Raw genomic sequence first — 21,052 nt, 5'->3', positions numbered from 1 at the left:
GGCCGCCGTTGCCTCTGCTATGCAGCGTATGTCAGGTGGTATTCAGATTGAAGAGGAATATAAGGAGCACCATTGGAGTGTCGAGCATCAATTATGAATACCCTTCCCCTCCCCAAGGTGCGTCGCCTTCACGGCGTCTACCACGAGCTGACGCCTTCGTGAAGATTTACGCCCACCTGGAGCAGACGTTGAGAGAAAGACGCGAAGCTGAACTCGAGCGAGATATACTCGCTCATCGACTGAGTCGAATGGAGTCCGATCTCAGAGATTCCTCAGCGCGGGTGCTGCAGCTCGAAGGGGCTCTTCAGCAAGCAACGCTCGCTCGTCGGAAGGACCAGGACGATCATGTCGCGACGAAACGCGAGTACTTAGAAGCGCGAGCGAAACTGGACAATGCCTCCAATGGCTGGGTATGATCCAGTGTCCTCCAGAATGCATCATGTCTAATGGTCGGCAGAGTGCTGCTGTGCGTGACGTCGGCGCTTGCTGTGTATGCGGTGCTCCCGCAGTGGGTACCGTCGTGCCATGTGGACACAGCATCTGCGAAAGCGGGCATAAGATGCGCGATTGCGACTGCGATCTGCCTTTTGGGACCCCAGGCCGTTGCATGGCCCACGGCACGAAAGCTCGCTGCCCATACCATTCATGCGAAGTCGAGTTGGACTTTTATAGCCGCCATGTCAACTTGGCCATCGATGTCCTGAGTGCCAAACATGCAGCCATGTGTGCCGCCGAGGAATACTGCAAGGAGACGATGGGGTACGCAGCGGCTCTGACTCAAGAATTCCAGGAGAACGAAGTTTCAGTAGACATTGAGTGAATTGTAAACATATGTAGACCAAGTTTCAGATATGGGTGAAATCGGCCGGGTGATATCTACCTCAGTAGTATCCAGCACAGACAAAAGTCCATAGCGTCCGAAGACAGTGCGAGTGCGGTGGCGCCGTATGAGCGGCAATTCCCGCAGAGTGATCATCACATCTACACACGTGTTGCCGATCGACTGCGGCTTCTTGTTCTTCACTCTCATCTATTGCTGTCCTCCCCGCCAACATGATCGCCCGAACTCTGAACATCTCTTCATATATCTATCCAGGAAGAGCTTCGACAGCATAGCGAGGTGATCGAGTTAGTCACCGCCGCGAGATGACGTATACGGAGCCATACGAGGACGCGCTCGAGCCTTGCTGAGCGGTGAGTGTTCTCGCTTTCCCCGCCAATCAGAACTGACCATGCAAGCAGGGCACACCACAGGTGACATGTCCTGCCTTTTCCCACCTCATACGCACAAGCAAGCGGGTCGCATCATATGTGATCGGTATCTCCTTTTGAGGGCGTCAACTGGTGCGCTGACCCATATTCATTGCTCTCATGACTGTCAGCCATATTCACAGAACCCTTGTGTATGCTACAGACACGGGCTAGAGATGGGCGCATGTAGTGCCCTTGCCAAGGGAGGAGGCGAAGGCGTAGGAATATAGGGCGCGGCACGTATCGCCATGACATTGTATGATTGGGCAAGCTGACGCAAGCTGCTTAGGGGACGGTTATGTGCTGGCTGCAACGCTAGCGCACTGTCTTCGTTATAGCGTGGGATGTTGTCGAACCCAGTGCCGACCAACAGTGTGGTTTAGCTACGTAGCCAGTATACACAGTACGTACCGTTATAACTGAATCAATGGTGATCGCTTTTGTCGCATGATGGTGGAATAAGATCAGAAATAGGCACCGGGCACCGGGCTATGCAAGAAAGGTAGGAAGGCAGAATGGTTAGTGACCGAGATAAGAAACCTCAGTAGCCATCTCATGTGCGACCGGCGGGCACACCTGACTTGACGGTCATAACGACCAACCTGACGCGAAGCCGCAGACTCCACATGAGAAGGCTCAAACAGGGAAGGGACGTGAAGTGGAGCTGCAGGTTGTGCGGCGGCTGGCCGGCGCGAGCAGGCGAGCAGGCTCCATAGTGGCCGGTAAGTCCATATGACATGGCCGGACTTGAAATCAACTTGTGGCCGCTGCCTGTGTTCCCATTTGCCAGGGCGATCAACAGCACCCATCTACACCATGCCCCACCCCCACCTCCTCTCGCCCGCCCCTGCCGTCATCGCCCTCTGACATGGAAGCTGCGCACCACGTGTCCATGCTATTTTTCACGTGCTACCGGTCGCTCACGCTGTGCCGTGCACGGCAACGTCAGCTGTCCGTGACACGTACAAAAGCGCGTTGGTGTTGTTGTTGTCATAGCAATGGCGACGTGGCATTGGCCTGAGAGTGTGCCCGCATCTCATGATGCGCAGTTGCCAGGTGTATGCCATCCACAAGAAGGTGCAAGACGGGGCTGCAGGTAAGGCTGCTCACATGGTGCAGACCAGTCTGTGCGGTCGGAGTGGGCTTGCGAGCGCAGCGCTATCTGACGAGTGTGACTGCCTATGGGCAATAGCTGGGTATGCGCAGCTCAACAGCCAGTGCTGTGCAAGGGTACAGTGGTGCCGGCGGTGCAGAGCACAGATTTGCGCGATTTTGGCAATCACTGAGAGTGCAATTTTGAGCACATGGCTTGTGGGAGCACGTGCAACCGCCAAGGCAAGCGCACGCAAGCATCGGCACGATGAGGATGGCGTGGGAAGGCGCCACGAGCGCGGTTGGGTAGCCCTATACCTATAGGGTGTGTTGTTACAGTTATAGGGACAGACCTGAGATTAGTAGGGCACACAACTAGTTGTACAGTACAAATTTTGCATCAATTGATAGTCCTGAATAGAAATCTTGTAAAAAAACTAATTCTTCACCTATTTTGACTGAAGGGATAGGACTAGTTCTAAGGTGTGTTTTATTGCTACCAGTATGAGCCCAAGATCTCTTCCTGAGGCCAATCTGACTGATGGCCAAAACTAGTTGCTATGCTAATCTAATTGAGCGCCTGATCTAGTTGTACAGCCAGACTTACTGATGCATTGCAACTAATCTCAGAGCCAAACTAGTGAGAGAACCCTCACAAATTACTGAGAAACAACGCAATGTGGGTGTCACTGTTTTGTGTCCCACATCCAGTTTTTTCTACCTTTTCAGCAGAAACGTTGCCCTTGCGCGCACGTATGCTGGTACCTCCGGTTGGACTCAGTTACTATCTAATTCGAAGAAGGTGGAAGTCCCCGAGCCCGCTGTCCCTTCTCAGCAACGGAGAGGATCAGAGTGGGCAGCGTACATCACCAACTTGAAACAATCACTCTTCCAAGGTAAATTCAACGCCTTGCCGAAGGCCAAGGTATCTGACAACGTTACTGGATCCGCGAGCAGTGGTCCCCACGAGACTGGTGTTGTGACACTACCGGCGTCGTACTTCACCAAAGATTTCGCAGATGATAAGCCCGACTTGAAGACTCTTATAGAGGACATCGTGCATCAGTTCTCGTTGAACACTGACCAGGAGAGAGCGTTCACCTTGATAGCGAACCACGCCGGCAGCGCTCAACCTCATCCATTACGCATGTTCTTGGGCGGTATGGGAGGGACTGGCAAATCGACCGTGATACGCGCTCTCGTAGAGTTCTTCAAACGAAGGGGTGAGGAACACAGGTTCATCATCCTCGCCCCAACGGGCACGGCGGCTGCTTTGTTGAACGGATTTACTTACCACTCGGTCCTTGGCATGCGTTGGGGAAACTCAGGCGGTTCCGCGTATATCGATGGCTCTGGAGTCAGGAACATCAACAATCGGTTGGCGGGCGTTGAATACATCTTCATTGACGAGATTTCTATGTTGAACTGCGGTGATGTGTATCGCATTAGCGCACATCTGGCTAAGGCGATGGGTACGCACGAGCTTCCCTTCGGTGGAATGAACATGATTTTCGCGGGCGACTTCGCGCAGCTACCGCCTGTACAAGGCCCATTATTGTATGATCGAAAGGTGCAGACGGACGTCGAGCGCAAGAGAATGTCGTTAGCGGTGCAGATGAACATCATAGGCAAAGCTATGTGGCACCAGGTGACGACCGTTGTGATACTGTCCGAGAACATGAGGATGAAATCAGCGACCGTCGCGGATCGCGCTCTGACTCGTGCGCTTACCAATATGCGCTATGTGGCATGCACGCCCGAGGACCTTGAGGTGCTGCGCTCGCTCGTCGTCGGTAGCAGTCCAGATGCACCGAGGCTGAACGACCCCACATTCAGAGATGTATCCATAATCACGGCGAGGCACGCGGAGAAGGACGCATTCAATGACCTGGGGGCTAAACGATTCGCATCTGATACGGGACAGGAACTTACCTCCTTTTATTCGTGCGACTCGCGAGCATCTGAGACGACCGTGAATAGCAAGAAGAAGAAGAAAGGCCGTCCACGCAAGCAGAAAGTCAGCGCTAGCTCAGGCATACCTGAAGACTTACAGAAGATCATCTGGTCATCGTTGCCGTGCTTCACAGGCAACGTCGCCGGTCGGCTGGATTTGTGTAGGGGTATGCCCGTGATGATACGCTCGAACATCGCTACAGAGCTGTGCATGACGAAGGGACAGGAAGCTGTCGTGTACGACTGGTCAGCGTCAATTGGCGATCAGAAACAAAGAATCCTGGACGTACTATATGTGAAGCTCGTGAATCCCCCCAAGACCGTCAAACTGGACGATTTAGAGGAGAATGTCGTACCCCTATCGCGTATTCCTGTAACTGTAAAATGTCACCTTCCGAACGATCAGGTCATAACCATCGAGCGCAAGCAAATTCCTGTACTACTCAACTTCTCGATGACCGACTATGCTTCTCAAGGGAAGACCAGATCTGTGAATGTCGTCAACCTAGCCAATTCGCGCTCGCATCAGGCTTGCTATACCGCTTTGTCTCGAGGAACGTCTGCAGCCGCGACTGCGATCGTATCCTCTTTCAACGACGTGCTCATTACCAAGGGAATGAACGATCAGTTGAGGAGAGAGTTTCGCAATCTCGAGATACTAAATGACATAACTCGATTGCGCTACTTAAAAGAACTCCCGGACTGCGTGTGTGGCGACACGAGAAATCAGCTCATACGTAGTTTTCTGGATTGGAAAGGTCCTACTTACGAGATACCCGACGTTCACCCTGCCCTGAGATCGCGCTCGCGCTCTGACTGGGACGACATCGAAGATCCTGTCGGTCGTCAGCGTTGGCAATTTGCGGAGAAAGAAGACGATAATGAGAGCGAGTCCAATATACCTTCTAAGAGAAAGCGCGAGATGCACCTGAATGACGCAGAACGGGAGCCACCCGCTAAGATCGTACGCACGAACGAGACTCGTGTCGACGAGCGACCCGCTCCCCGTGGGTACCTGTGGAACTCGATGGACTGGAGTTGTCCGTACGACTCCCTATTCGCTATCATGCATTGCGTGTGGAGTGGTGATCCTACGAGATGGTCTCCTGTGATGTCAAGAATGAGTCCGTATGCGAGAGAACTAGTTCGGCAATGGAGGATGCACGCTAGTAACAGTGATGTATCTTGGACGCGTACGAGGGATATAGTTAGATGCATGATACATGACAGCGATCCTACGCATTTTCCGAACGGAAGCGCACCTGCATCCGTACGCAGATTGGCAATGTTGATGCTGGGCGACGACGACTTGGCTACAAGGTCCCTACGATGCGTGAGTTGCGGCGCCATGCGCGTGACGGGAGCAACCGCCCTACATCAATGTCACTCTCTGTACATGCAGAACCTTCTGAATGGTAGACGACGAGAGAGATTCTCGACAGCTGAATGGTTAGCTGCTGTCCTCAAGGGAAAGTGCCGTCGCCAGTCCTGCACCCGTTGCTCGTGCCCCACTGTTCCTGTCGTTAGTGTCCGTTCCATACCGGATATACTCTGCTTGGACAGATCTGACGCACCTCTATTGATATCGCATTCGCTGGATTATGAAGGCAATGCATTTGTCCTTCGAGGAATCGTATACGCAGGTCAGAATCACTTCACGTGTCGTGTCGTCGACAACGTTGGCACAGTTTACCGGCATGATGGTATGATCAACGGTGAGCTATGCGAGAAGGAAGCGGAGCTTGCGAGGGTGTCACCGGATGACTTGGGTACGTGGCGAGCGAGCAATGGTACAGTTAAGACTGCGACTCTTCTCCTGTATGAGCGTAGACGGTGAGCGGATGAGCACGTCATCCTTACGCTGGGATATTTGGAGTGGAGGGGTGGCAAAGAGGTGGGGTGGGGGGGACAGGAGGGAGGTAGGGTTAGAGGGATGCGATAGCCAATTCGGCGTAGACGGGACTGGCTGGGGCATCGGAGAGGGCTGCGAGGAATGTGCTGATTCGGTAATTTGTGGCGCTTACGATTGATGCCGCGAAGTAAACATGTACAAATGTCGCCTGGCTCTTTCCCACTCCAACCTCTGTGATGACAGGCGCCTCTACGGGTACTCTCATACGCTTCTTGCTTTGGCCACCTACGGGGAGACTACCAAGGTAGAATGTCGTTCAATCTCGGCGGGATCAGCGTTCGCTCGACATCTTAGTTGCGACGTCTACGCTGCCGATTGTACAGGCACGCATGCGTCCCGATCCGTATCCACTTCGTATACTGCTCTGCCGCGCCCAATCACGTCGCTCGATCGGCACCTGCGGCAGCATGGAACCAGCCGTAGAAGGGCCCCTTGTATTTCAGCATTTCGGGTGCGCGCGGGCGAGCGAGCATTCTCCTATCGAAGGAAATGATGGGGTCTGCGCATGGACCCCAAAACGACGGCCTCCCTCCTCCTTCTCTTCCCGTACCATCATCTGAACCGTCGACGCCGTCTAACTACGATGATCTTGTAAGTCCATCCCGCCCTTTCCCATACCATCTCATAAGTCCTCAGGCCCGACACCTGCGATGTGGCTCTATGCTCGTGCTTCAACACCCGAGATCTCGTTCGATACAGTCAAGTCTGTCGAGACACTCGACGCGCGGTGCAGTCGTACAGCAGCCAGGCCTTCCAGCTGCACCGGACGCTCGTGAACTTCATGAGTGTGGACGAGGTCCGGGCCTTCCGGCAGTTGATGCGGGAGACTGGTACGCTCATCTCAGGCTCCGTCGCTATCCATTTCTTTAGTCGCACGGACGTCGGGGAGTCCGGACTCGATCTCTACATGGAGGGCGACAACGCGCACAACGTCGCCGCCTTCGTGCAGAAGCTGGGCTACGCCTACCAGCCTCGCATGTACCAGAACCAGAGAATCCATAACGCCATCGCCCACGCGACCTCTCGATACGCCATCCGGGACAGCGCTATATACGAGATGCCCGCGATTTTGGACAAGTTCACTTTCGACCGCGAGGGCACGAAGATCCACCTCCTGGTCGCTGACCTCAGCGCCATCGACGCCATATTGGATTTCCACTCGAGTGCGTGCTTGTCCTTCCTCAAGTGCTTTCCTCTGCTCACGACCGGCCGTAGGTCCTGTCATGAACTTCATTTCCTTCCGCTCCGCGTACTCGCTGTATCCCAACCACACGTTCATGAAGAAGTACGGCATCGTCTTCGTCGAGAACATCTCGCACGTTCACGTCGACAAGTACCGCAACCTCGGTTGGCAGATCCATCGAAGCGTCACCCGCCGTGTGCACGGCATGCTAGGACTCGAGCTCAAAGCGCCCATCCGTCACGTGGGCGACAAGCACACGTGGACCATCGACCTGGACGACTGGTGAGTGCCTTTATTGTCTTCCTCAATGCGTCCACTTACGCAGGTTCAGCGCGGCGTCTTACCTCGACGAAGTCTTGCTTAATTCATGGGAACTGCAATGGTCTTACCGGCCACGCCACTACATCATGCCCCAGATCGCCCGCTTACTCTACATCGCTCCCCGCAGCGCGATTCAGAGTCGTGTCTTCGCGAGCAGCGACATCATGAAGTCCTTCATGACGACCCTCATGGACATGGAACGCGTGGAGATGATGTGAGCGGCCGGTACACAGTACGCACTTCAGGTTGCTAACTATCCCAATAGGCAGAACCCCGACCAATTCATGATCGCCGCATTCAAGAGCGCCGAGGAACACATATTCGATCTCGCGCCTCCCTGCGTTACGGACGTGATTACGTTGGTTCCTTTCCAGCCTACGTACAGGCGTGCTCGCCTGCCGGTTATGAGATGTGCTCCCGAGGATAGGCTCGTCCCCGACGGCCCCGATGGTCCAGAGGCAAGTTGTCTGTACTTCTGACACCGATGAATGTTGATTGCGCCCAGATCGACGACGAACCCGGTCGCATTGTCCTGCAGCAACCGTCCCTCGTCGCTCCTGTCGCCGCGTCGACCGCCGTTGCGGGAGGTAGCGCCTCCTTTACTTCGAATCCCGACGCCGGGCATTCTGACATAGCGGAGGACCTCGCCCTCATCCGAGCGATCATTGCTTCCGAGGCGGATCGCAACAACGACGCGGAGACCAATGAGCCCAGCGACGAGGTAAGTACACTATGCTCTCGGTGGACACCTTATACTGATGCTGTTCGCCCTTCGAAAAGGCCGCCGCTACTACCCAACCGTCCGAGGCGAATGGGAGCACTGCTTACGTTGAGACCGATAGCGACGGCTACTTCGAGGATTTTTCTGCTGATGAGGACGGCTCCTATGAGGCGTCCTCCGACGATGACGAGGAGTCGTACTCTGACGACGAAGCGGAGGTTCCGCCTCGTAAGAAGGCTCGGACGACATCGGCAGTATGATACGCACTACTTACCCAGACCGCAAACGTGGTTCGTTGATACAAAGACCCCATAAATTCTACTCCTCTTCCGTGGCATTCCGTCCTCACCTAATCTCCTATGGCCCGATAATATAAGCGTCTCCTAAATCTGCGATCCAGATCAGCTGAAGGGCACGCCAGTGAACGGTACACATGCGAACAATTTCCTAATCCAGGTTCCATCAAAGATGACATCATCATTCGCTCCTCTTCTCCTTCACCTCTACAGGACCACCATAACCGCCGATGCCGTCCGTTCCTCTGCCCGCACTGCACATGTTAGCCTCGATGATCACTTCCCGCTTTGAAGCGATACAGTCCAGAATGCCATCCGGCATGGGCATCATCGAATACCATCGGCATAAAGTTCGCTTCTCCAATTTCACTCAGGACTCCATTTCGAAACGAGGTGCGTCCACGATCGGTTGCGCAGCGGACCGCTTTAACCCGCGATACCGATCCCATGGACCTTGGCTTATCGTTCATCGTCGTCCTTTACCGCAACCATGTTTCTGTGCGTGCTTTCTCTGCGGCGTGGACGAGCAAACTGACGCTCCGTAGTCCTGATACATGCGACTCGCCTCTGTGTTCGTCGATGTCGCTCGCCGATCTCATCAATTTCTCGCGCGCATGCAAGGACACGCATCGCGCCGTTCGATCGTTCACCACCATCGCGTATCAGTTCCACCACTGCCTCCAGGACTTCATGAAGCGCGGTGATGCTGAGCGACTTCGCGACGTCTTACGATCCACCGGCGCAGTCATATCAGGTTCGGTGGCCTTGCAGTTCTTCACGCGGGAGCCTATCGATGGGTGCGACCTCGATCTGTACACCGACCGTTTCCGGGCATACGAGCTTTTCACTTTCGTCATGGACCTCGGATACGTGTTCACTCCTCGACCTCTTCAGGACAATGACCTCGACGCCGCCATGTCGTTCGCAGCCAACGAGGAATCTATACGGGACACTGTCACGTACAGCAAGGAGTCCATTCTGGACGTTTTATCGTTCGCCAGCGACTTCGCGGGTGGGAAGGTCATCCAGGTCATCGTGGTCGCTCACTCCCCCATCGACGCAGTGCTGGACTTCCATTCCAGTACGTCTTCGAACATCGACTACCAACCGCGCGCTTACTTCTTACGTTCATAGCCGTCGTTATGAACATCATCACGCATAGAGCCGCGTACGCCCTCTACCCTCAGAGCACGTTCAAGGCCAACATGGGCATCTGCTTCGACGAGGACCCAATCAACGGCGACTCCTCGAAGTATAGGGAGCGTGGATGGGACCTTCGATGTGCTGTCGAGGACCGCGCATGTAGATCTCTTCACGGTGAGATAACCAACAACGAGCGCTACGTCGGAGATCGCTATACATGGACAATCAACTTCGACGATAGGTTGGTTCCCTCAACCTCGCTTGCCATCATGCTAATGAACCGCTAGTTTCGACGGCTCGCTGGACCCTGTACTCTTCAACTCGTGGTCCCTCCGATGGACCATCGTTGGCCATATCCTACTTCGCCCCCGGATTATTCGCTATTTCTACGCCGACTTCCATAACCCCTCGCTCACGCGCGTCTTCGTCACTAAGGATCTCTTGCACGCGTTCACAGACGCCATCACATCTATACACGACAATAGCACCAGGTCAGCTCTGTATTCTCTCGGCCTGTCCGCATATCGCTCATACTTCGCAGTCGCACCGTCGCCGCCGTCCTTCAAGCCGTCATTCGTACAGGAGAGCGCTCTCTCTTCGCTGTGATGCCGCCACACGCTACTGACACCAGATTCATCACCAACGTCAAAAAGATCGTCGTCCGTACCTTGGGCATCCATCAGCTGGCCCTCGACAGCTTCGGTCCTACCGACCTCTTGCCCTGCGCGTCGGAAGAAAAGGTGTGTCGTCGTGGTACGCCCATCAATAATAACCACTTGCTGACTGTTCACGTCAGATCCCAAACCAACATAACGACGACGACGACATCGTTTGCCTTGGGATGGACTTCGGCCGCAGCCTTGGAAGCGAGCACAACAACGTCAACGCGAATAGGACTATTGCAGTCTGGAAGGTGCGTCGCGCTTTACGAATACATCTCGCTCTACTTAGCAGTCCTGGCTAGGCGAACGGAAAGCCGAGGTACTCCACACGTGCAAAGCGTAGCGGTCGTGAGGATCCGTCGGTGACCGCGGGCGCGATACCATCCTCTGGGCCCCAGAAGAGACGCCGAGTGCAATACTGAACGTGCCTTCTATATATATTCTTTGCATTTATTAGCGCGCATACTGTACACATGCTCCCTTTATCAATCGTATGTACGATCCGTGGCAATGATTGTATTGTGTCATGTGCATTTTTCTGACCGGCCTCTGCGACATCGCGCTCGTACAACTCCGTCTCTGCATGGGCCTCGCGGGTGCGCGCCACGTGCGCACGTGTTATCTATGTTCGATTCCCGACGACTGTCTAAGTTCGACGACAAAAATCCGCAGGTCTCGTACCTTGCCGACAGGCCACTTTACTAGTCGCGTTCAACGTTGCACGACCGTCATCGCGTTGCACGTTGGTTGCCAGTGCACGACGCCGCCGCTCTTCGTCCTGTGTACAGCTCCAGCCAGTGCTATCATTCTCCATGGACTCCCAATGCGATGCTTCTCCAGGGTCCGTCGTCAACGTCGCTTGTCCACTGTCCTTCGTCAACGTCGCCGTTGACGGTGGGCAGCGTACTTCTTGCTGTCGAAGAGAAGAGACAACCGCGACGGGGAAGAGACGACCGCCACGGGAAGAGTAATGCAACCACGAGCGAGGCGCGCATCCTGTTGGTGACGCCGAAGCCGTGAAAGAGGCGGTTGGCGAAGTCCTCCACACCGCCATCCGTCCACTCACCATGTCCTCCGCTCCCTGACCCCGTCGGCGGGACCTCGCATCCCCTTGATCCCGTCGGCGGGACCTCGCGTCCCTCGACCCGTACCCCCTACCTCCCTCCCGACTCCCCGCCGCGCGATGCCCACCGCCAGGCCCAAACCGCGACGTCAAAGTTCCGATGGGAAGAGCAAGACGTCACGAGAGGCAGTCGGTGGAGGGGGGAAGGGGGTGAGGCGAGGATGGCAGGGATCTGGTCGGCGGGAGAGTCGGATGGTGGACAGTCGGATGGTGGACAGTCGGATGATGGACATTCGGTGGACAGTTGGATGACGGACAGCCTGACGGGCGGTGGCGTCCGGACGGGGGAGGAAGCGGACACGAGAGGGAGAGGGGAGAGGCATCTGAATCATCACCGGCGGGTCGTCGCTCGTTCCGACCCTCTGCACATTGTCGCTGACCATCTCTCGTTTCTTGCAGATATCGTCGCTGACCGTCTCTGCCAAATATCACCACACGCCATGTCTTGCAGATATCGTCGCCGACCGTCTCTTTCGAATACCACCACGCGCCGTCTCTTGCAGACATCGTCGCCCACCGTCTCTTTCCCCTCGCCCACCGTTCCCCCTCGCCCTTCATTCTCCCCTCGCCCTCCGTTCCCCTCGCCCTCCGTTCCCCTCGCCCCCCTTCCTTCCCCTCTCGGTCCCAGTAACTGACTCCCCCTTCGTCCGGCCATGTTCCTTCCCCCTTTCCCCCTCCCCCTCCTTCCCCTCCGTCTCGATACCTTACTCCCGCATAGCGTTCCCAGTAGTCCACTTCCGCGCTGCGTTCCCGATATTCTACTCCTCCGCCGCGATCTCGGGATTCCACTCCTCCGCTACGGTCCCGATACCTTACTCCCGTGCCGCGGTCTCAGGATCCTATTCCCGCGCCGCGGGAGGAGACAGGGGTGTGGAAATGGAGGAGGGGGAGGGGAGAGGAGGGGGAGGTGCGAGGACGTGGGCGCATGGGGAGGAGGGCAAAGGCGGTGCGGGGGAGATGGAGTGAGGACGCGGAGCGGGGGAGAAGAAAAGGAAGACGCGGAGCGGGGGAGAAGAAAAGGAAGACGCGGAGTGGGCGATATGAAGAGAGGACGCGGTGCGAGGGAGGCGGTCGGAGGAACGAGCGGGAGCCTGAGGCGGTCGGAGGAACGAGTGAGAGGGAAGGGAAGGGAAGAGGGCGAGACGGGGGGAACCGATCTCGGGGAGTCAGTCGAAGTGAGGGGGTTAGAGGACCGAGTGAGAGGGGTTTGGAGGAACGAGTGGGAGGCAGTTGGAGAAGCGAGTGCGGGGGAGATGAAGAGAGACGCGGGGTGGGGGAGGGTGGGGGGGGAGGGAGGCGGTCGGAGGGGCGAGTGGGACGGTGAGAGGAGGAGCGAATGGGAGGGTGAGAGGGGCGAGTGAGAGGGAAGGGAAGCGCCTGGGTGATTCTACTAGGACGCTTGGGCAGAAATGCGAGTATTTGTGCATGCATAACCACTCGTCGTTTCGTCCGACTACAACGCTCGTCGTCTCGTACGGCCATAATGAGCAAATGCGACTTCAATATCTCTCGGCGCGGCTTTCGAGAACAGCAACCGGACCGTGGTGCGTGGGGTCCGTCGAGAACCTTGCAGTGAGTGCGCTCCGTCGAGAAGCTCGCGGCGAGTGGGCTCCGTCGAGAAGCCCGCGGCGAGATAAAATATGAAGAGCAAATCCAACCACGCGGTCAGAAGATACAACAGGGCGCAAAATCGTACGTAGCTCAAGCAACAGTCGCAGAGGCATTCAGGGCGTACTATATGGGTCCGTCGGGTGTGAGTACTAGTCCATTCCGTCGTCAAACTCGCGCTCAGCGCTCATCCCAGGCGCCGCCCGGGAGCGATACTCCCCACAAGCGCTAGTGCTCCTTTTGGTCCCGCGTCCTCGCGGGCACGGATTTCCTCCTCCTCCCCCGTCTCCAGCGTCTGGACGTGCGGTATCTCTTCGGCCTGGATTTGCTCACCGACGCGGATCTGCTCGTCGTTGCGATCCTGCGCGCTGACCCGATCCTCCTCGCCGTCCCGATCCCGCTGGCCGTCCTGAGCATGGTCGCCGTCCCGTCTGTGCTCGCCGACGCGAGCCTGCCCGTCGACCCGTCCGTGCTCGTCGTCGTGACCATGCTCGCCGTCCCGGCTCCCCTGCTCCTCAACACTATCCTGCTCGCCTCCCTTTCCAGCATCGGGGAATTCGTGAACGCTGGCACTCCCTTCGTCTTCCGTATCCCTGGGCGTACTGATTTCCTCCGCCGTCCCTCGCGTTCCCTCCGCGTTCCCTCGCGTTCCCTCCACCGACCCTCGCGTCTGGACGTGCGGCGCCTCTTCGACCTGGCTCTGCTCGCCGGCGCAACTATGCCCGCCATCCCGATCCCGCTGGCCGTCCTGAGCATGCTCGCCGTCCCGTCCGAGCTCGCCGACGCGATCCTGCCCGTCGACCCGACCATGCTCGCCGCCCCGCCCCCCCTGCTCCTCAACACGATCCTGCTCGCCTCTCTTTCCGGCATTTGGGAACTTGCGAACACTGGCGCTCCCTTCGTCTTCCGCACCCCCAAGCGCACCGCTGCCCTCCACCGACCCTCGCGTTCCCTCCACCGTCCCAGGCGGCTGGACGTGCAGTGCTTCTTCGGCCTGGCTCTGCTCGTCGATGCGATCCTGCGCGCTGTCCCGATCTGGCTCGCCGTCCCGATCCCGCTGGCCATCCCGTCCATGCTCGTCGTCCCGGCCGTGCTCGTCGTCCCGGCCATGCTCGCCGTCCCGGTTCCCCTCCTCGTCAACACGATCCTGCTCGCCTCCCTTTCCAGCATCAGGGATTTCGCGAACACTGCTGCTCCCTGCGTCTTCCCCATCCCTAATCGCACTGAGTTCCTCCGCCGTCCCTCGCGTTACCTCCGCGTTCCCTCGCGTTTCCTCCGCGTTCCCTCGCGTTCCCTCCACCGACCCTCGCGTCTGGACGTGCGGTACTTCGTCGGCCTGGCTCTGCTCGCCCACGCGACTATGCCCGCCATCCCGATCCCGCTGGCTGTCCTGAGAATGCTCGTCGTCCCGGCCATGCTCGCCGTCCCGGCTCCCCTGCTCGTTAACACGATCCTGATCGCTTCCCTTTCCGGCATCAGGGAACTCGCGAACACTGGCACTCCCTGCGTCTTCCGCATCTCTAGGCGCGCTGATCCCCTCCACCGACCCTCGCGTTCCCTCCACCATCTCACGCGTCTGGACGTGCGGTGATTCTTCGACTTGGATCTGCTCGTCGACGCGATCCTGCCCGCGATCCCGATCCTGCTCGCGATCCCGATCCTGCTCGCCGTCCTGACCATGCTCGCCGTCCCATCCGTGCTCGTCGCCTTGCCCTGCTTCCGACGCCATCTCCAGAAGGGAAGAATTGACCACGCTCCGCCCCAGAAGGGGGAGAAAGGAGGAATCCCCGGTATTTACAGTGACAATTTCTTCGAGCACGCTCGACGGTGGCGAATTTTGACGAGGCTGGAGCATGCTCGCTGGTTCATAGCGTCAATGAACAGAACGGGGATGCCAGCACGAACAAGCGCACCTGAGATTCGAGGGACAGGCTCGAACGGGGCGACTCCCCAAGCGCCGAGGTCTCTGAGTCGGGCGATGATCTGGCTCTGCGTATGTTGGGCGCCTCCTTCATCGTCGAGTCCGTCATGCTCGCGACGAGGGCTCTCGGCGTCATTGGTGTCAGTCCCAACGCCACCACCTCGCAATCTTCGCACGTTCTCGCGAGCATGCACAGCGCCCTTCTTCTGCATCCGTTCGACGGCCTCGTCAAGGGTTACAAGTTCGGATATGTGCAGAGACCAGCTTCTGGGCCGAGCATAGATGTGCTTGTTGGGATCGCTAGTGAAGTGGCGATACCTGATGGATGCATAGGCGGTTAGCAGTTGAAACAAGATTATCAGCTGAGTATCGTACCAATCCAGGTCCTCGCCTTCTTGAGCGGCATCTGGAACCCAAACTTCCAAGCCAGAGCCTGGATCCTGCACTAGGGAGGGCAAGTCATCTGCCCACTCTGCTAGCGCTTCAAGGCCATGCGGGCTCCTCAGCGCCAATGCTACAGCAAGTGGCATGTCTCTGTCTTTGAGTCTCCCTTCTAGCTTCCTTTTGCACCACCAGCTATATGTCGGCTTGAGCGAGAGCAACACCGAGTGCAGCTTGCGCGATGCGTCAGGGAACTCCCCGTCGACCTCCTTTGAGTTGGCACGCGCCGCACAGAGGGCATTCAGATATAGGAAATCATCCATGACATCTGCAAGCGCCGAGCCTGAGAGCTGCTTGTCAGCTCATCGAAGACCGCGTGCGGAAATGGGACTGACCTGTCGCTTTGCGGAGTTTCGTAGCCAGGGATGTTGCGAGAGCGTCCGAGATGTCCAGGAAAGCCAGCTGGTGATCATGTAGCACCGTAGGTACCAGTTTGAGGAGAAGCTCGACCTCGATCTCGTCATGGTCAAGAGCTTCTGCTAGAACTTCGCAGTAGTCGGTTGCATGGCAAGACAGCACCTTGAGAATGGTGACTTCCTCATCCGGATTGTCAGTTGCCAGAGCAAGCTTGGCGAGAAACCAGAACAGCAGCACGGCGAAGGTCGCGGGTAAGCGTGTCCATGGCTGAACAAACTTTGCCAGTGGCAGAGAGGGACGAACGAGGAATGACGACTTGAATGCGGCCGATACTGCCGGGTGTCCGACGGTTCGTAGCGCAGAGTCGATCGAGTCATACCCAAGAGTGGTAAGCAACGAGCCAATAAAATGCACGGCCAGAAAGCCAAGGTTATCGTCGAAAGCTGCATTCCCTTCGGCGCGATCTTCCTTGATGTACGAATCAATTGCATGGCACATCACGTGTAAACGAGAGGCATTGCTCAGTATGGGAACATTTTTTGAATCCTGATGCGTGAAGACAGATCAGCTCGAGTCATCCTCAAAAGATGTAAACCACACCTCGTGTAATTCACATGACTGAGGACACAGAAGATGGTACACGATGATAGACGCATCCTCAAACAGATCCGGACCCAGATATAGCCACTCTTGCAAGGTAACGCGAGACGATTCAGCGAGGCGTTTCTTCAGCTGATCATCTTTGCCTGGTGACAGTGCCTCAGAGAGGGCACTGCGCCACAAGTCGATTGCGAAGTGTGGTGAGTCGTCCATAGGCATCGTGATATAGCGCAAGTGTAGGAATACTTCATGCCAAAGCACTGGACGAAGGCGCAGCGATGCAAGCGAAGGTGGTTTGGGAAGTGATGAATACACTGTAGCGCCAGTGCCAAAGACTGCCACATCTTCAGGGAGAGTCCAATTCGGATGAAACTTCAGGAGTCGATGGCTGAGCGCGAAGAGGGTTATGGACATTGTCGTCACGTCAACATTTGGGGCCATAGGCGGACTTGAAAGATCTGTAAGTGCAGACAATGTGGATTCGAAGACCCGTAAGACACATGCACGGTACTGTGCCGTGTCAACCTCCTTCCAGTACATGACAAAGCCAGAACCCGAGTGAGTGAGTGGGACGAGTAACAAAGCGCACGCCATGCGTTGAAGCTCGTTCTCCCGGCCAGGCGCCCAGTCAAAGACCGTGCGGCGTGTGCTCAGCGCATTGATGAACCAGGGAAGAATGCGATGGCGGAGCAGCTCGGCATAGTGCGGATCCTCAAAAGCAATGTTGTCATAACGGGCAGGGTTGATTGGAAGATCGGATGACGCCTGCACAACGAGGGGAGTAACGGATAAGTCAGAGGATATTTGAACCATTGAGTCAAGGCTGTTAGGAATCAATGCGTCGGAAGAATCCAGCACGGCATCCCATTCATGGGCGTCAGGTGTCTTGAAAATTTCCTTCCAATTGTTCTGCAGTCTTTCCCAGATGACTGCGCGCGCTCCTTCCAATCGGCGCTTGACCATCTTTGCCGCAGGATAGAAGATCCAAAAATGGGGAGGGAGGCGCGCACGTATCTGCATCACCAGAGCCTGGAAGGCAGTGGACAAGTGGCTTCGAGGAAAACATGGCAGCCGAACGTTAGTTCTGACCCCTCTGGTAAGGAGGGCATATGCTAAAGCAGCCAGAGATCTCGCCCAGTGCGCGCCCGAGGACAGCGGGGATCGATATGGACATTGGGGGCGAAAGACTGGCATGAGATTCGTCGCCAGGTATACCAAGTAGATTATGACGGTGAGTGCAATGATCCCATTCGACATTGAGCGATCAGACTGGCGCACGTAGAGAGTGAGTCCGATGAAGAACAGTAGCAGCGAGACGTGCAGGAGCATAGGGAGGATCGGCACAATCAGGTGGACCTTGTAGTTCTCCAAGCCGACGCGTCTGAAGTGGCGGACGAGCGCGCGCCGCTTGGGAGGCCCGGCGATGTCGCTCTCGTATTCCTGCACAGCGGCTCAGCACCTCGCGCGCGTGCACGACCTATCCAGCGTACCTGCAGCCACTGCCTGACGACTACGGCGCCAAAGGCAGCCAACAGACTGAATACTAGACTGAGAAACCAGCAGCGATTGATCCATGGACTGGGACTAGGCGACGGTGGGGGAGGGCTGAAGGAGGCCACGCCATCCACACGAGGATCGTTCGCCCATGCTCGCTGAATGGCAATAATCTCGAGTAGGAGAGCGATGGTGGTGTCGCCGGTAGTGGAGGGCGTCTGCGATGTCTGGACGACGAAGGTCGTGAGGACGGCCGAGAACAAACCCGCCTGGAGAGTACGTTTAACGTGGATCCCCGCGGCACAGACCATGCACTCACAAAAACGAGGTCCACATCGAGATGGTCGCGAAAGCGTTGCAGCATCGCAGCGTCGACGATCCGACCCTCGTCCAGCATGACGCGCCAGATGCGAGCCTCATCCCCGAGTTCTTCGTAGAGCGGATCGTCTTCGTACTTGTCTGCGTAGCCGCGCCGCCCATTCTCGCGCGATTGCTCCGCGCCTTTCACGGGAGATCGATGAGCGAAAGCCAGCAGACAGCATCGGTGCACTTCACCTAAGCAGCTCCTGGGATCGTATTTGTGGATGCCGAATGTTTTACTCCCGCCCGACGCCGGGGGGTCCTGAACGTCTGTCATCGTCAACGGTCGTTCGCTTGCGTGGTGAGATGGGAGTAGGAGGAAAGCTGACGGTGTGCTGTGAAGCCCCGCTACTGACCTTCGTCATACTAGGGGAAAGCGCACCCTCAACACGCTTCTGACAGCGAGCATGGTCTTGGTATCAAGGGTGTTCATAATCATAGTTCCGGGCTGTTCAATCACGGTCTTTGGCATACGCCGGGCTCATATATCGATGGGAATCCGTCGCATCTGCTACATGAAAGGCGCGTTTACGCAGTGCAGTTGATGCCTGGATTACCGGTATCTGGGAGTCGCTCGGTTCGTAGGCGCTCCAAGTCCGGATTGACATGGGCGAGGCGGCCTCGCGGACAACTCGCGAAGGTCTCGCGAAGGTCTCGCGCATGCGTATCGATGAAGGACGTCGGCGTCAGATTGAGATCGGGCCCGGGCCTTGCCCGAAGCACGGCACGTGAGGCACGCGTGCGCACTCCCACGGTGACGTTACGGCGTCACAGCGATACGATTCGGCCGCGACGACTTGGCCCGCCTGTTGAGCCACTTGACTGCAGTTCAATTAAGACAGTAAAGCGGCGAAAAAGGTAGTTATACTAGGGTGTAAGTACCTCAGGACTCGCTCGCACTGCAATAGGAGAGCGCACCCAAGATTGAGGCGAACGCCCCTTCTCCCCCGCGATCCTACGTCTCTGTTCGTTCACGCATACGCTTCTTGAAGCAACTAGCGCGCCCTTCCCCACTATACCTACGCCTCCAACGGCACGCAATCGTCGTTCAGCCCGCTACTCCCTGGTCACTTTCATCCGCCGGCTCTCGCGCAGCGAACGTAGGCCGATGGTACTGTTCCTTAACCGCAGCCCGCGGGTCCGTATAGCGGTTAGGATGAACATCAGGATAAAAAGACGCGCGTCGTTCATGGAGGGTCGACTTACCGTGCTGATGATGCGCCGACGCGCCATGGTAGAATCGCGCCGATGCATCGTGGATGATGATGCGAGGACACGCTGTTCAACGCATCGTATGTCGCCTGCTATCCAACGCGCCGTATGTCACCTGCCGCGTCGCCTCATGTCTTCCCCTCTGGCAGTTCCATCTTGTCGTCGCCTCTTGCCGTCCCCTCCACCATCCACCCATCCCTAGCCGCCCGCGTACCCCGCAATCGCATGAGTGTCGCCCCAAAACGCCACGTCGGATCCCCCTGCCCGCCGCGCCTCCTCCTCCTCTCCCCCCATACATCGCCCGCGCCGCCATGACTTCGCCCGCGCTCATTCTTCAACGCTCCTCTCCACCCAGACATCGCCCGCGCCACCACGACTTCGCCCACGCCATGACTTCGCCCTTCGCCCGCGCCGCCGACAAACTTGCGTATCACCAACAAACTTGCGTATCACCAGCATACTTGCGTGCTCCCAACAGACTTCGCCCGCAGCTCGTCAGCCGCGGTGTACCCAGCCTCGGTCATGCGATGCGTACCCAGCCCAGCTGTGCGAGGCGTATCCAGTCCCAGCTGAGAGAGGCGTACTTGGCCTCAGCGGCGAGAGGTCGCAGCCTTGCCCGGCTTTGCGAGGCAGCAGCCTTCCCCGGCCGTGCGAGGCAGAGCCAGGTGCCCACTACCCACCGCCTCTCGCACAAAGTCACCGCTCTCCGGACGCCACACTACCACTCTTCGGGCGCGTCGTGCGAGATGTCCCACCGCCGCTCGCCGGCTATGCCGTGCCCCGTCTCCGGCAGTATGGACTGCACCATCGCTCGCTCGCTACACGAGCTGTATCTCGCTGCTCGCTACACGAGCAGTATCCCGCCGACGCTCCACGATGTGAATCCCGCCGATGCTCGATGAGGTGCTCGCCGTCGCCTGACGAGCTGTATCTCGCCGTCGCTCACCGAGCTGCTCCACCGGTCGCTCAATGAAGTGTATCCTCGCCGTCGCTCGACGAGGTGCAAATCGCTGCTCGCTTAACGAGCCGCTCCACCCTCGTCGCTCGATGAGGTATACCCCGCCGCTCGTTGCACAAGCCGGCCCACCACCCGTTGCACGAGCTGGTCCACCACCCGTTGCACGAGCTGGTCCACCGCCTGTTGTACAAGCTGGTACAGAACCCGTTGCACGAACAGATCCACCGCCCGCGGTACGAGTTCTCCAACACCGCGTCCTAGCTCTCGCTAAACGCGCTGCCGTATCCCGTATCAGGAGCCACCATATCGCGTATCAGATATCACCATGACCCGTATACGTGAGCATTGAGTCCTGTGGGCAGGAGAGGGTTCGACGAGATGGGAAAGGGGTAGTGAGTTCGGAGAGGGATTGGTGGTGAGTTCGGAGAGAGAGCCGCGGCGAGT

At 57.2% G+C, this 21,052-nt stretch overlaps 12 protein-coding genes across 12 annotated transcripts; 8 read left to right on the top strand and 4 right to left on the bottom strand.

The window, feature by feature from the left end:
• Window positions 1-93: 93 nt before the first annotated feature.
• On the top strand, window positions 94-820 carry SCHCODRAFT_02517987 (uncharacterized protein; the record flags this gene model as incomplete). The annotated part of the gene is made up of 3 exons (XM_003025925.2): window positions 94-117; window positions 165-410; window positions 458-820. The coding sequence occupies 3 exons, from the start codon at window positions 94-96 to the stop codon at window positions 818-820; spliced, it is 633 nt and encodes a 210-aa protein (XP_003025971.1).
• Window positions 821-3,847: 3,027 nt separating this feature from the next.
• Window positions 3,848-6,133, top strand: SCHCODRAFT_01177116 (uncharacterized protein; the record flags this gene model as incomplete). Its single annotated transcript, XM_050341182.1, has 2 exons — window positions 3,848-5,077; window positions 6,038-6,133. The coding sequence occupies 2 exons, from the start codon at window positions 3,848-3,850 to the stop codon at window positions 6,131-6,133; spliced, it is 1,326 nt and encodes a 441-aa protein (XP_050197766.1).
• Window positions 6,134-6,457: 324 nt separating this feature from the next.
• On the top strand, window positions 6,458-10,159 carry SCHCODRAFT_02672851 (uncharacterized protein; the record flags this gene model as incomplete). Its single annotated transcript, XM_003025926.2, has 3 exons — window positions 6,458-6,462; window positions 6,845-7,371; window positions 9,864-10,159. 3 exons carry the CDS (start codon window positions 6,458-6,460, stop codon window positions 10,157-10,159), a joined length of 828 nt encoding a protein of 275 aa, XP_003025972.2.
• Window positions 10,160-10,413: 254 nt separating this feature from the next.
• On the top strand, window positions 10,414-10,706 carry SCHCODRAFT_02592208 (uncharacterized protein; the record flags this gene model as incomplete). The annotated part of the gene is made up of 2 exons (XM_050343991.1): window positions 10,414-10,612; window positions 10,669-10,706. Coding segments are annotated over exons 1-2 (171 nt in total), but the record flags the coding sequence as incomplete, so codon positions are not given.
• A 318-nt stretch (window positions 10,707-11,024) lies between these two features.
• On the bottom strand, window positions 11,025-11,956 carry SCHCODRAFT_02104998 (uncharacterized protein). Its single transcript, XM_050341807.1, has 2 exons — window positions 11,216-11,956; window positions 11,025-11,156 (listed from the first exon to the last, which is right to left on the bottom strand). Exons 1-2 carry the CDS (start codon window positions 11,601-11,603, stop codon window positions 11,059-11,061), a joined length of 486 nt encoding a protein of 161 aa, XP_050197764.1. The 5' UTR covers window positions 11,604-11,956; the 3' UTR covers window positions 11,025-11,058.
• SCHCODRAFT_02642493 (uncharacterized protein) lies at window positions 11,732-12,457 on the bottom strand. The gene is made up of 2 exons (XM_003026007.2): window positions 12,057-12,457; window positions 11,732-11,998 (listed from the first exon to the last, which is right to left on the bottom strand). Exon 2 carries the CDS (start codon window positions 11,987-11,989, stop codon window positions 11,747-11,749), a length of 243 nt encoding a protein of 80 aa, XP_003026053.1. The 5' UTR covers window positions 11,990-11,998; window positions 12,057-12,457; the 3' UTR covers window positions 11,732-11,746.
• Window positions 11,957-13,223, top strand: SCHCODRAFT_02105015 (uncharacterized protein). Its single transcript, XM_050341808.1, has one exon. It carries the CDS (start codon window positions 12,311-12,313, stop codon window positions 13,016-13,018), a length of 708 nt encoding a protein of 235 aa, XP_050197762.1. The 5' UTR covers window positions 11,957-12,310; the 3' UTR covers window positions 13,019-13,223.
• On the top strand, window positions 12,006-12,457 carry SCHCODRAFT_02642492 (uncharacterized protein; the record flags this gene model as incomplete). Its single annotated transcript, XM_050346278.1, has 1 exon — window positions 12,006-12,457. A coding segment is annotated over exon 1 (191 nt), but the record flags the coding sequence as incomplete, so codon positions are not given.
• Window positions 13,141-14,856, top strand: SCHCODRAFT_02603136 (uncharacterized protein; the record flags this gene model as incomplete). The annotated part of the gene is made up of 3 exons (XM_050344052.1): window positions 13,141-13,201; window positions 13,358-13,410; window positions 13,558-14,856. The coding sequence occupies 3 exons, from the start codon at window positions 13,141-13,143 to the stop codon at window positions 14,854-14,856; spliced, it is 1,413 nt and encodes a 470-aa protein (XP_050197761.1).
• A 565-nt stretch (window positions 14,857-15,421) lies between these two features.
• SCHCODRAFT_02518204 (uncharacterized protein) lies at window positions 15,422-18,715 on the bottom strand (the record flags this gene model as incomplete). The annotated part of the gene is made up of 8 exons (XM_003026008.1): window positions 15,422-15,504; window positions 15,562-15,626; window positions 15,658-15,910; window positions 15,963-16,452; window positions 16,585-17,613; window positions 17,863-18,024; window positions 18,075-18,347; window positions 18,398-18,715. The coding sequence occupies 8 exons, from the start codon at window positions 18,713-18,715 to the stop codon at window positions 15,422-15,424; spliced, it is 2,673 nt and encodes an 890-aa protein (XP_003026054.1).
• Window positions 18,716-18,866: 151 nt separating this feature from the next.
• Window positions 18,867-19,103, bottom strand: SCHCODRAFT_02642482 (uncharacterized protein; the record flags this gene model as incomplete). Its single annotated transcript, XM_050346277.1, has 1 exon — window positions 18,867-19,103. One exon carries the CDS (start codon window positions 19,098-19,100, stop codon window positions 18,891-18,893), a length of 210 nt encoding a protein of 69 aa, XP_050197760.1. The 3' UTR covers window positions 18,867-18,890.
• Window positions 19,104-19,684: 581 nt separating this feature from the next.
• Window positions 19,685-20,924, top strand: SCHCODRAFT_02642480 (uncharacterized protein). The gene has a single exon (XM_003025927.3). It carries the CDS (start codon window positions 19,701-19,703, stop codon window positions 20,550-20,552), a length of 852 nt encoding a protein of 283 aa, XP_003025973.2. The 5' UTR covers window positions 19,685-19,700; the 3' UTR covers window positions 20,553-20,924.
• Window positions 20,925-21,052: the final 128 nt, after the last annotated feature.

This window comes from Schizophyllum commune, assembly GCF_000143185.2.
Source record: "Schizophyllum commune H4-8 unplaced genomic scaffold SCHCOscaffold_13, whole genome shotgun sequence".
NCBI classification, from domain to species: domain Eukaryota; kingdom Fungi; phylum Basidiomycota; class Agaricomycetes; order Agaricales; family Schizophyllaceae; genus Schizophyllum; species Schizophyllum commune.
This window is presented reverse-complemented; position numbering and strand designations above follow the sequence as displayed.

Bases quoted from the DNA above. Each gene is read 5' to 3' on its own strand.
- SCHCODRAFT_02104998 (XM_050341807.1), bottom strand. From the start codon at position 11,603: ATGGTGAGTGGACGGATGGCGGTGTGGAGGACTTCGCCAACCGCCTCT. The intron at 11,157-11,215 runs GTACGAGACCTG...AATCGAACATAG, and splicing joins TAAAGTGGCCTGTCGGCAAG to ATAACACGTGCGCACGTGGC.
- SCHCODRAFT_02642493 (XM_003026007.2), bottom strand. From the start codon at position 11,989: ATGATTCAGATGCCTCTCCCCTCTCCCTCTCGTGTCCGCTTCCTCCCC.
- SCHCODRAFT_02105015 (XM_050341808.1), top strand. From the start codon at position 12,311: ATGTTCCTTCCCCCTTTCCCCCTCCCCCTCCTTCCCCTCCGTCTCGAT.
- SCHCODRAFT_02642480 (XM_003025927.3), top strand. From the start codon at position 19,701: ATGATGCGAGGACACGCTGTTCAACGCATCGTATGTCGCCTGCTATCC.